Below are 12,302 nucleotides of genomic sequence, written 5' to 3' on the forward strand. Positions count from 1 at the left end.
ATGGAAAAGTCGCGATTGTTTTGTCTGTATCCGGTCACGACGTGACTTGTGGGTGGTCACGATGTAACCGTTGGCTGAAGTTGACCATGGTTGAATTTTGGGTCAAGCTAGGGTTTTAAGGATGTAGGCTGAAAGGGTATGTGCTTGCTGCTGTTAGGTGTCTTGTTGCTCCTGCCTACCGTGTGTGGGAGCAACTATAGTTCTAGATGTTATTCGCGATGTGAGTCTTCTCACTATATTACCTGTGTCATAGTGTATGCATGCTGACCGGATGGGTCTTACTTGTTGAGTGATGTGAGTTGTGAAACTATGTTATCTTTTGGATAACTGTGAGTCCATGTGATTTCTGATAGTCCTCAGGGTTGTTGACAACCCCTGAAATGTGCTGTTAACCCACAGGGTTGCTGATAACCCATAATTGTTTATTTGCTGAGCTGTATGTAATATTTTGGGAGCTCACTAAGCTTTGTTCTTACAGTTGTGGATTAAATATGTTTTAGGTACTTCAGATGATCGTGGGAAGGCGAAGGCTTGACTGTACACTCCGGATTGCAGATTTTATGATTTTCCGCATTTTGATTCTCTGATTTGGGATGACTGTATTTGATTCACCTGTTAGAAAATCGGGATATAGATATACTTGGATCAGTGAGAGTTGTGAAACACTTTCAGATTAAAGCATTTCGAGGGTACACTCAAAATGTCTAATCGGATGAAACTCACTGGTTTTGTAGAAGGGAGAATAAAGAATATGTTATGAAATCTGTACCCAAAATGAATCCGAAAAATGATCATATAACATAAACTAACTTCCTGTCTTAAAACTGTCATATGGTAGTTACAGGAAAACAACTTCCTATCCAAAAAACGGTCATATTACCTGTCATAAACCAACATAAATCGACCCCAGCCAGGGGCTCTGCCCCTTGGACCCCGCCAGGGGCTGCCGCCCCTTGGACCCCGCTCCCAGGGGCGCTGCCCCCGGACCCCCGTCAGTTCAGGGGATTCGCCCCCAAGTAGCAGTATACTTTCAACAATGACAAAATCAAACAAATGTGCACTCCGCACCATACTAATTTGTTCGATAATTATCAAAGTGACATTGATCAACAAATTAATCTCATTACACTTAAATAATATTAGTGATAGAAAATCACCAACATCACCTGGGATTTTTACGACTCAAATTTTATATTATTAATGATTTCCCTTTATTAAAAATGAAAAATTTGGTGTTAAGAATCAGTATATTACAGACAACTTGCCTTGTAACCATAAGCTGAATTTTGGAGAACCTGTCACACTTGATCCAACAGTAAGGAAGGCAAGAAAAAGCGAGAAGTCATTGGAAGAAAGAGATAAGGAAAGAAATATGGGTCAAGGCAATAAACGCAAAAATAAGAGTGAAGTTTGAGGAAAGTGTGGCTTTGACAGTAAGAATATGAAGTTAAATGAAAGAAGTAAGATTTAGGATGGAAATTCTAAATCCCGAGAGGAAGTTACATATTATAAGTGTGGAGATAAAGGGAACTTTTCCAATAATCGTACAAACGCACCAAATAATGCATCACTAAAATGCTACTTTTTGTTGTGAAGTGCATATCACCTATAGTTGTCCAAATAAGAAGAAAGGTGAATATGAAGGTGAAGTAAGCGTTAAAAAGAACTATCCTCTGCATGTAAAAGGAAGAGCTTTGCAAATGACAACTGGTGAAGTTCATGAGAATGTTGATGTCGTATCAAGTATATTTTTTGTCCATAGTTACATAATTCGCTGGAAGTGCCATGAATCTCGTACCAATTCACTCGTACTAAAACGCGGTACGTTCGCATTCCGGTTTCGCTCGGGATCGCGTTTCCAATTCTGAAATTGACGTTCCCACGATGCAATTGAATCGTACCTGTTGCTGTTTGGATCGCGGATTTGATGAATCCGACACGTGTTATGGAGTCAATTGGGAACATCGTACCGGAAGTTGTAACGACACGATTCTACTTAAGGTAAGAAAATTAATTGACGACCCTCTACAATCGATTGAACATTACACACTCTTCTAGCCTATATTAGGCTTCCCTCCATTCTCAAGCTCTATTCATTATCATAATCAGAAGTACATATTCATAATCTCGATTTCTCAATTTCAATTAGAGAATCATGGTTTTTAGATAGAGTATAGGTGTTGCAATCACAACAATACGAGTATAAAGATGATTATGATGTTGACCTTGGCGATGAAGAAGATAACCAAAACCAGAATGTGGATGAGGCAACTCAGCAACCAAGTCGGACTCATTAAAATATTTGTTTTATATGTTTCTCTCAGTTTTAGTAGAAAGTTAAAAGTACCATTGAAAATATTAAAGGTGAGAATTATTGTGGAAATTACCGATGAAAGAAATTAGTGTTAGTAAATAGTATTCCAATATTGTAATAGATGTTGGGTGTGAAGTCTTAATCAAATGTGCTCTTGGAGAGCAAAGGTGCTCTTAGTCAAAGAAGGTGATCCCCTGATGGAAAAATGCTAAGTTATGAATCCATTAAAGCATTTGGAGAATGCGCTGGGGATATCAGAATGCACTCTAGCATGTGCCAGAAGGCGCTCGAGCATCAGGAGGCACCCCAACAACTGAAGACGACTACAAATCCCTAAACACCATTGAATACAACCTATCATAACCTTAAACATTTATAAATAAATACAAATGATCATAACCCTAGAATAAAACCCAAAACATAACTACATAATCCCTAAACACTAAACACCAATGAACAAGTAAAAGATAAAGATAACCCATTTCGCCTTCAAGATTGATCTTGGCCCTCAACATCCTGATCCAAACCTTTGGCACCTCTAGAATAGACTGCCTTGGTTGAGGTTTGTCTGTGTTGTTCATTCCCTCGAACATGGGTTGATGGAGTGTTGTTAATTTGTGCAGAGAAGTGACATATGAAGAAGGGAGTTGGAATAGGGAAGACAAGTTCTTAATTTTGTGTTTTAAGTAAAGATGTTAGGAGATAGGTGGAAAATTCGGATTTTCCCTTGTGTACATGTCACATGAGGGCTTTCTAATGGAGTCCAAGTGACGGTAACTGGGGCAGAAACCAAATAAGTTCGATTTTGAAACCATAGAGATGATTGACATTAATTTTTCAATATTTGGACTATATCCGCTGAATGGGTAATCCACAGGGACCACTTCTGTAATTTGCTCTTAAAAAAACGCTCTTCGATTTTAGTTTACTTTTTACAGTTTTGATGGCAGGATAGTTATATAGTCACCAGCTCTATAAAGTGAATCTTGGAAACACCACAGCTCAGCCAGTCTGACATAATACTTTCTTCCAGAGATCGATTTGAATAAAAATTATATTTATTTTATTTTTGAATACTCTCATTCTCTTCTGTCGGCATCCGGTTAAGCTCAATCGCATTCCTCACGGGTAAACCTTTTAAAAAAAATTCAAATTATGTTTAGCATCTCACTTCTCAGTTTTAAGATTCTCAATGATTTTGATTTTGTTTCTTTTCCATTTTCTTGTTAATAATGCATTCATGTGTCGCTCAATAATGGAAGAAGAAAGTCAAGCAATTTATGGTGCAATTTTATGGTTATCGATCCATTTTTGGTGGGTGTTTGTCGGATTTCATTAAATTTGATTATTGAGTCATTGAATATTGAAACCAATGTTCTTTAAAAACCGAATTTTTGTGGGGCTTTGTCAAATATTTAAGAAACTAATTGTTTTCATTCCTGTTGCACTTTTTAAATTTGGGGAAACAGAGCTTTGAAGGTTAATACTTTGGTGGGTATTTCTCAAGTTCCTTCATGTTTGATTCTTCATTTCTTGCTTCTGGTTTTAAATTCGGAATTTTGGGTCTAAAAGATCAAATCTTTGGTGGGTGGGTGTAAAATCCTTGATTTGAAAATTAGGGCTTAAAGATCAGTTTATTGAAGCTTAATTTTGATAGGTATGTCTCAAATTTCTGCAAATTCAGCTGTTAATGGTATTTTGCGCTTTCAAAATTGAGAAATTAGGGATTAAAGATCAAATCGTTTGTGGGCATAAGTTAAATCTCCAAGAAATGAATTTTTTCATCATCGGTTATAATTTTTGAATTACGAAATTGAGTTTGAAGCTTATTCCTTGGTGTATATTTCTCAAATTTCCCTTAATTTAATTCTTTAATTCTAGTTTCTGCTTTTAAAACTCAGACATTACGATTTTTTAAGATCAAATCTTTGGTTGCTATGAGTCAAATCTCCAAGAAATGAAGTTTTTAATCATTACCATAGTTTAGGAATTGGGAAAATTGAGTTTTGAAGTTTAATCTTTGCTGAGTTCTCAAATTTCTTTTTAAATTTATTGTTTTGTCCAAGTTTGTGCTTTTGAAAGTCAGAAATTAGGGTTTCAAGATCAAATCATTGGTGGATATGCGTCTTATAACCAGCAAATGAAGTCTTTAATCCTTGGTCATACTTTTGTAATTGGGAAAAACTCTGTTTTGAAGCTTAATCTTTGGTGGGGTCAGAAATTCCTTAAATTTAATTATTTAGTCAAAGTTTGTGCTTTTTAAAGTAAGAAACGAAGTCTTTAAAACTTGATAATTGGTAAAATTATGCACAAAAAGCTCCATTTTTTTGCATCTTTTCTTTACAAAATTGTATTGCAAACTAACCTTCATTGTTATACAAATGCGAATGATCACTATACATACTTTACATGAATGAGTGATTCTAAACACAAAATAACGTGCAAAAAAAAGCGTCATAATTCATACTTTTCCAAAAGTTGCACATTGTTGCATAGTGTTTTTTTTTGCATGATTCAAAAAGTTAATCACTAATACAAAAACTTCTCCAAACCCTCATAATACATTGTTTTGATAGATTTGCTTCTTGTTTTATTGATTTCAGAAGTCGTTTGCCATTAAATTTGTGGAGGGGCTATTGGAGGATTGCACAACCAATCACTTTGAGGTATGATCTTAATTTTGTATTATTGTCCATTTTTAATTTTTGATTTATAGTTTTTTGAAATTTGATGGTTTATCCCATGCTAAAACTTCAATACACAATTTAAATGTTTATCAATGTAAAAGTGACCTTTTTTTGTCTTTTCTTTAAAGCAAAATTTGACATCTCTTCACGTTTTGTACTACTTGCCCACAAAAAAATTGCAACAATTTCTTTTGGTACACGGTTTTAAGCACTTTTCTGTAAATTAAATTATGACTATTCGTTTTGAACGTTTATCATGTTCATTTACAGGTCTTATTTATTTATGTGTTAAGAAACGTAGATAAAGTTTTTGTTTTTATTTTTCAAAAAATGTTGTTTTGATCTTTAATTAGAGGTGGCTATTGTTATTTTCCGCCAGTTTACTTATGAATAGGTTGTTTCGTGTTATGTTTTATTTTGAAATAGTCAAATAAAAAATTTATCATACAACCTTCTAAATCGTTTTATTCAAAGGCTTTTAATTATTGTTGCAACACATTACTTTGTTATAAAAAAATCAAAGAATAGGACAAAATAATGTTTGCAGCTCAACCTAAACCCGACCCTACCTGTACTTAAAAAAAACATTTTGACATGTCTAAAATCTTTATGTATGTATTTTTGAGTAACTAAGCTTTAATGTTGCGAATGAAAATTTCTTCCTTTAACTTTCATCATCTTTACTACTACAACTTTGTAAATTGATGCAATTATAATAATAAAAATTATACTTACATTATTTATGATCATGCAAGATTCTTAAAAGCTTTAATCTTTATTCCTTTTTGCTTCTTAAAATATGAATTAATAAAGTAAAGTTTGATGATCCAAGTCACATCTAACTGCTACCCAATTTTCTTTTTCATAAAAAAGTCATGATCTTGAACTTTTTTGGGTCCCTTTTGAACATGATGGTTTCTCCTAGCTCCAAGAATCCGATTCTTGATCTGGATCCAACTCTATGATCTCATAATTGACCTATTTGATCCAACTCTATGATCTCATAATTGACCTATTTGATCAATAGATGGCTAATTAAATTGGTTTTTACTATAACTATCTTGAAATCCTGAAAATTTGATGTGTTCTTCGGGTTTTACTTCTCTATGTTCTTCAGGTTTGTCTTCTCTAAATTGCTTCCTAGATCATTTTAGCATTCAGAATCTTGTTATCCTATTCTAAATGTCTGCGTGTTTGACTTTTTGATGTTTAAGTTTGACTTATTAAAATTGGTTCTTAGATGATTTTAGTCTCAAAATCTTGAAATATTATTGTTTCTTATTTGGCTTGACTTTTAAAAGTGATTTCTACATCATTTTAGTTTCGATAACTCAAAAATTTCATGCTTAGTTAGTTATCTTTTAATAATTTCTGCAAGTTGACTTCTGCATCTCCCTGTTTGACTTCTTCAGTTTGTTCTTAGATTTCATGTTTCTTAATTATCTGTTCATATTTTTTGCAAGTTGACTATTGTATATTCAAGTTTGACTTCACTTTGTGTCCTAGCTATTCATGATCTCAAAATTCTCCAAAAAAATCCATGTCTGTTAATTAGCTATTCATGATTTCTGCAGGTTTGACTTTTTAAGAGATTGGTTCTTGGTTCATTTTATCCCCAGGATCTTGAATTTTTCATCAGGTTTGACTTCTGTAAATTGACCCCAGATCATTTAATCCCAAAATCATGAAAAATATGTTTAATAACCCATTCGTTTTTCCTACAGATTTAATTTCTGCAAAACCGATTGAAATCATGGTAGAAGATCACGATAAAGTTGATAAAGCTGTGCTTGACTTTCGGTCAACCGAAGAGTGGCTATCATACACCAAAGATCTTGTACCTGTGGCTCTCGAAAAGGCCAGAAAAGTTAACGGATTTCCAGGAAGGTGGAAAATGATCATATCAAAATTAGAACAAATCCCGACTCGATTATCAGATTTATCGAGTCATCCATGTTTCTTGAAGAACACATTATGCAAAGAACAACTTCAATCAGTTTCAAAAACTTTAAACGAATCAATCAAAATGGCAGAAAAGTGTTCAAAAGAGAAACACGAAGGAAAACTCCAAATGCAAAGCGATCTCGATGCGTTATCTGGTAAAATCGACTTGAACCTACGAGACTGCGGGCTTTTGATAAAAACTGGGGTTTTGAGCGAGGTTGCATTGTCGAGTTGTACCTTGTCTGCTCCTGAAGGTACAAGTCATGGAAGCTATAGCGTTACAGAGTTATTAGCTCGGTTGCAAATTGGGCATCTGGAAGCTAAGCATAAAGCTCTCGATAGTCTTGTTGACGTGATGAAAGAAGATGAAAAGACAGTTTTGCCCTTCTTGGGACGAAGTAGTATTTCGGCCTTGGTACAACTCCTTACAGCTACGTCTCCAAGAATTCGGGAAACGACTGTTACTTTGATTTGTACGTTAACAGAATCGGGTATTTGTGACGATTTGCTTGTATCCGAAGGTGTTTTGCCGCCTTTAATAAGGCTACTTGAGTCCGGAAGCTCAGTCGGAAGGGAAAAATCCGCAATTGCCCTTCGAAGATTGTCGGTATCACCGGAGATCGGGCGGGCAATAGCGGGCCACGGTGGTGTGCAACCTTTAACGGAAGTATGTAGCTCGAGTGATTCCGTTTCCCGATCTTCGGCGACTTGTACTTTAAAGAACTTATCTGTGATTCCCGATCTCCGACAAACCCTAGCCGAAGAAGGTATCGTGACCATCATGATCGGATTACTCGATTCCGGGGTATTATCGGTATCGGAATACGCGGCGAAATGTTTGCAGAATCTAACCTCGAGTAATGAAGATCTCAAAAGAGCGGTTATCACCGAAGGTGGAGTTCGCAGTCTCTTGGCGTACATTGACTCCGGCCTACCGCAAGAAGCGGCAATCGGGGCAATTCGTAACCTCGTGGGGTCTGTTTCGGCTGAAACCCTAATTTCTCTTGGATTGCTTCCGAGACTTGTCCACGTACTTGATTCTAGCTCGACCGGAGCTCAGAAAGCGGCGGTCGGAACCCTAATTAGGGTTTCCCATTCGCCGGAAGTGAAAAAAGTCGTGGGCGAGAGCGGATGCATCCCTTTGCTAATCAAATTACTTGAGGCGAAACCGAACGAGGTTCGTGAAGTGGCGGCGCAGGCGATCGCAACCCTAATGACAGTTCCTCGGAATGTTCGCGAAGTGAAGCGGGACCCGCGAAGTGTACCGGGTTTGGTTCAATTGCTTGATCCGAGCCCGCAAAACACGGCTAAAAAGTATGCGGTTTGTTGCCTTGGGGTGTTATCGACCAGCAAGAAGTGTCGAAGGCTTATGATATCGTATGGCGCAATCGGATATTTGAAAAAACTTACGGAAATGGATATAATAGGATCAAAAATGTTGTTGGGAAGATTGCAAAGAAGGAAATTTGGAAACTTTTTTGGGAAAGATTAGGGTTTTGAGATGTGAAATGTTGTTTCATAATTCACTGTCTTCCATGAAGCATTGTAAGTTAAATGTATGAATCAACTTGGGATGTTTCTATAAGGTTATAAAAAGCAAGGTTAAATGTATATATTCTATCAAATTATTATACAATACTACAATCAAAATATAATTATTATTATAAAACCGGTACCCATCTTAATCCCGTCAAACCTGGTTTCTTTTTACTATTGCATAACCCTACAATTAACCTTGTGCTAAAACATATATATATATATATATATATATATATATATATATATATATATATATAAAAGTTATTTTGTTTTTACTAACTATTATGTGTCAGAATGCATAGATCTGGACCACCGGATGAAATAGAATCAAAGATCATGATCTGAGGGTCTATGATATTACAATAGAGTAACATGTACCATATAATCACACAAATTTCAGCATAAGGACATTTTAGTCAATTAACCTATATTAAAAAATGAAATTTTCGAATTTTTAGGGATAATTAAATCCTTTATTTTTGTAGAAGAGATTAATCGAGTGTATGAAAGAAATCAGAGTAAAAGAACGTAATCGGAACACCAGAGTAAATAAGATCTTGTTTCAGCTCATTTATACTTTCAACATACAACGAGAGTGTTAGACAGAATTACAGCCAAAGTTCTCTCTATCTCAGAGTACATCTCCTATTTATAGGAAAACTGAAAGTACAAAAAAAATACTAAGGACTCGACATTTAGATTTCATTACTAAAATGCCTTAGTAAATATATTACATAACATTCGAAACTGACTCAACAAACTTCGACACATTACAACCAATTTGACTCAACATTCTCCCCCTTTGTAATAAGTGTCGAACTTTAAATTTGTGAGAATTTGAGCAGCAAAATGCATCATCCTTCGAATTTCGGTATACCAGCTCATCACCTTCTTCAATTCAGCTTTATCTCATTCGTTGTTCTTTTTATAGTTGTTCATACGAACAATAAAGTTCGTATACTGAGCTGTAGTATATCTTTCGACTTCTGAAGCTTAAAATAAAAATCTCTTTGCTTTTCCCTTCGTGTCTTTTCCAGAAAAGACTAACCCCATTGGCTTCAAACATATTTCTCCATCAGCAAACTTCTTAAGTTCAGCTTGAGACTTCACAACTTCCATATTCACTTTTACTTCTTTTCTCAATACAGCAGATAACTCTATATCGGTCAAGGCTAGACAATCATAGTAATTGTCTATGAAAATTTTGATGTGACCAAGCCCAAGTCTCAAAATTTCCTTGCTTGTTCCTTGAAGTTTCGAAGCATCCGCAACTTGAATAAGATCATTCAAGTTCATCAATGGAAAATCAGCAACAGAAAAATCACATATCACGTTGTTCGCCCTTACCACATGATACCGAAAATTTTGGATCATGTTTTCGAACATAACATCTTTTGTCACGCTTATCACTCAGACTATCTTGATAAGGGACCATACCTCCTCCTGATCTTTTCCAACCACAACATGAAACCTTAATTTCATATGGAGAAAATCATCTTCATTCTGAAACTTCTCAATAATTTTGTATTGTGCTGTGATGAACATCATTTCATTTATCGGAAAATCAAGCTGATTCATATCAGTATTTTCGATAGAATAGCTTCTTCTCGGCTACTTTTCGAATGCATACATGTGGTTGTATGACACTCTGACTTCAATATTTTCATAGCTGTAAAGTTTCTTTGGATCGCCTTTATCTATTGTTGGTGGATCAATTTCGTGAAGCCTCAGAATACTTTGTATTTGTCTTTGCTTTTCCATTTCTGCTGCAATTTATGTCTTCTTCTCATCTTTTGATTTTTCAACAACAATTACCTTTCCCTTTCCTTTATCAGCTTCAGTTGTTTTTGGTTTCGATGAACTTGAACTCACTCCAACACCTTCCGAACCGATAATAATCCCCTTCTGAATAGGTCTTGTCGTTGTTTTTGTTGCCATCACGGTAGTAACTTTCGAAACAATGGGAATTGAGATTTGAGTTAAAATCACCTTGCCAACTGTTTTTGCTTTCTCTTCTCCTCCTTTACTTACTTTCATTTCCTTACCAACTAACTATGTTTCTCCCCCTTGCACCCCTGTGACAACAGGTGGGGCACCAGTTGGTAAGAGATTTGCAAATTTGGATAGAGGAGCCACTGCTTTCGTTAGAGCTGCTTCAAGGGAATCAAATTTCTGAGTTAAAAACTCAGGAGTTAAAGCAGAAGTTGTAGTAGACTTTGACACAATTTCCTTCAATTCTCCAAGTAAAACACCTATCTTTTCGAAATCCAGAACAACTTCACTCGCCTTTGCTTCATTCTTAGATATTAAGGACTGATAGTATTCCACAACTTTCGTAACATCCCCAGCAATGATATCAACTTTTGAATGAAGAGAAGAGTAATTAGTACTCAAATCGTTGATTTCTTTCGAAACATCAACCTTCATTTCCTCAAGCTTGCGATTCACATCCTCTCGCACAGTCTTGACATCCTGAACAAATAGAACATGACGTTCTTTTGCTACCATCCTAAGCTCTTTGAGTGCACCACTGAATGAGTCAGCTTGAGCCTTGACTATGAGCTCATTGTTTTTATCTAGGACATCCATCTTATTTTGAAGACGTAACTCCTGTTCCTTGAGCATTACATCTACCTCTATACCCGAAACTGAATGTTTTGCCCCTGAGTCAACTTGGGATTGAAGAATAGAGTTGAGCTTTCGATTAAGTATCTTGAACTGTTTGCCAGCCATTAGCATATGATCTGGAATGTTTTCTTCCTCAGAATCAAATTCTAAGTCTGCAAATGTTCCTCCGAAACCTCCTCCATCAGTTTCATCATCAGAATTAGGCTTTGGTGGATCAGTGGATTGTGATGTGAACAAGGTAGTGAAGGGTTGTTGTAAAACGGTTTTGAAAGTGGGTGAAGTTGTGGTGATGAGAGCTTTCGAAATAAGTGGTAGAAGTGAAGTGTTAATTACAGAAGTAGTTTCGACAGTAGATGAAGTGATTATACTTTGAGAAGTAGCTGACTTCGTGACACCATCACCCATGTTGACATTTGCACCCGTATCAGATACGTTTACAAGAATGCCTGTAGTTGGAACCTCCTCAGTAAATGACTTAGTTACCACAACTTCGGGTGGAACTGTTGTAGGAGTAGATGTGTTGATTGGTGATGTCGATCCCAAAGGTGTTTCTGGGACAATCTCACTGTCTGATGACGCTTCGTGAATGATCAACTTTCTCTTCTTTCTTTTATCAGGTATATGTTTTGCAACATCTTCAGCTCTTCTTTTCTTTGAAGATGGAGAAACTGGTGCTGGGATTTCTCGAAATAGAACTCCCTTCCTATTCAATTACGCTTTACGTACTAAAGGATATTGATCATCAGAAGATACTTTGGACTTGTGTGACAACTTCCTCAGTCTTTTAAACACCCCTAATTTCGAAGGTATTAAGTCCTTCGAAGAACCAGTTTTATTCACTTCAATTTGCTTAACCACTTTCTTCGAAACTTTTTCTTTATCAACAACACGCTTCTTTGGTGATTTAGCCAGGATCTTCTTAGGACTTTATTTCGAAGGAATATCTCCAGTTTCCTTCTTTGACTTCTTAGTTTTCTTGGAAGACCCCTCATCACTTCTAGATAAAAGGACTCCTGTTTCCACTGAAGGATTAATCTTCTGCAAATACTCCACCAAAATAGGATTCGACGAATCTATCTTTTTGAGCATAGCATCTGAAATTCTTGCAATGTTTGGAAATACCTCTGCATCATCTTCAACTGTCTTTGGAAAATGATACTTCAAGAATTCAGCTTTGGGTTTATCAACTG

The 12,302-nt window shown here is 36.0% G+C and overlaps 1 protein-coding gene across 5 annotated transcripts; it reads left to right on the forward strand.

Moving 5' to 3' along the window:
* Nucleotides 1–3,315: 3,315 nt before the first annotated feature.
* Nucleotides 3,316–8,556, forward strand: LOC145167811 (uncharacterized). 5 transcript variants are annotated; one of them, XM_079087060.1, is made up of 6 exons: nt 3,316–3,442; nt 3,580–3,628; nt 3,784–3,971; nt 4,918–4,980; nt 6,576–6,640; nt 6,726–8,556. In XM_079087060.1, the coding sequence occupies exon 6, from the start codon at nt 6,755–6,757 to the stop codon at nt 8,435–8,437; it is 1,683 nt and encodes a 560-aa protein (XP_078943186.1). In that variant the 5' UTR covers nt 3,316–3,442; nt 3,580–3,628; nt 3,784–3,971; nt 4,918–4,980; nt 6,576–6,640; nt 6,726–6,754; the 3' UTR covers nt 8,438–8,556. The 5 variants fall into 5 exon arrangements, with proteins under 5 accessions (XP_078943186.1, XP_078943188.1, XP_078943184.1 ...); XM_079087062.1 differs by lacking the exon at nt 3,784–3,971; XM_079087058.1 differs by lacking the exons at nt 3,580–3,628; nt 3,784–3,971.
* Nucleotides 8,557–12,302: the final 3,746 nt, after the last annotated feature.

This window comes from Lactuca virosa, chromosome 3, assembly GCF_052849685.1.
Source record: "Lactuca virosa cultivar CGN04683 chromosome 3, Lactuca_virosa_CGN04683_v6, whole genome shotgun sequence".
NCBI classification, from domain to species: domain Eukaryota; kingdom Viridiplantae; phylum Streptophyta; class Magnoliopsida; order Asterales; family Asteraceae; genus Lactuca; species Lactuca virosa.

Bases quoted from the DNA above. Each gene is read 5' to 3' on its own strand.
- LOC145167811 (XM_079087060.1), top strand. From the start codon at position 6,755: ATGGTAGAAGATCACGATAAAGTTGATAAAGCTGTGCTTGACTTTCGG.